This window comes from Pygoscelis adeliae, unplaced genomic scaffold (genome assembly GCF_000699105.1).
Source record: "Pygoscelis adeliae isolate BGI_AS28 unplaced genomic scaffold, ASM69910v1 Scaffold4, whole genome shotgun sequence".
In the NCBI taxonomy this organism is placed as follows: Eukaryota; Metazoa; Chordata; class Aves; order Sphenisciformes; family Spheniscidae; genus Pygoscelis; species Pygoscelis adeliae.
Window position 1 is genome coordinate 41,256 of NW_008824986.1, and position 838 is coordinate 42,093.

At 51.7% G+C, this 838-nt stretch overlaps 1 protein-coding gene across 1 annotated transcript in view; it reads left to right on the top strand.

The window, feature by feature from the left end:
- DNAJC9 (DnaJ (Hsp40) homolog, subfamily C, member 9) overlaps nt 1–838 on the top strand; it is a 4,220-nt gene that overhangs the window by 1,203 nt on the left and 2,179 nt on the right. The window contains exons 2-3 of the mRNA XM_009325967.1: nt 83–223; nt 431–685. Coding sequence (XP_009324242.1) covers nt 83–223; nt 431–685 — 396 coding nt within the window. The remainder of the gene's footprint in view (nt 1–82; nt 224–430; nt 686–838) is intronic.

An 838-nucleotide genomic window follows, 5' to 3' on the forward strand; every position in this document is an offset into this window, starting at 1 on the left:
GCGGTGGCGGCGTCGGTCCCTGGCTGACCGGCCGGCTCCCTGACTGACCGACCGACCGACCGACCGTCCCCTGTCCCCGCAGATCCTGGGCAAGGCGTACGCCGTCCTGAGCGACGCGGAGCAGCGCGCCGCGTACGATGAGCAGGGCACGGTCGACGAGGAGGGCGAGGCGCTGAGGGGCGAGCGGGACTGGCAGGAGTACTGGCGGCTGCTCTTCAAGAAGGTGAGGGCCGGGGTCTGGGAACCGGCGGTGGGACCCCGCTGGGCTCGCCTCCGCGGGACGGCAAACCCTCCGGGAGGGGGAAGCCCGATGCTTCAGAGTTGCAGCTTTACGAGCTGTGTGTAAAACACTGGGTTTTTTAATGCTGTCTCTTAAATCCTTCTGGTGAATAAATCCTGTAACTCAAGAAGTGTCACCTCTTTGTTTCAGATCAGTGTAAAAGATATTGAAGACTTTGAAAAGAGCTATAAAGATTCAGAAGAAGAGCTAGCTGATATTAAAGCAGCATACGTGGATTTTGAGGGTGACATGGACAGAATAATGGAGTCTGTGTTGTGTGTGGACTATACAGATGAACCAAGAATACGGAAAATCATAGAAAAAGCCATTGACTCTGGAGAAGTCCCGTCCTACAAAGGTTTTGTAAAAGAGTCTAAGCAGAAAATGATCGCAAGAAAAAGGCGGGTAGGTTAAATCAGTCAGGGACCAAAGGGAAACATTATTTACGATAAGCTTTTAATCTCCCTTGGTAGAAAAAAATGAAACCGTTCTTAAGACAAATGTTTGCCACAGGGTTGCGGGGTTACAGATCTTGCTCAGTATCTTTGACTTTCACAT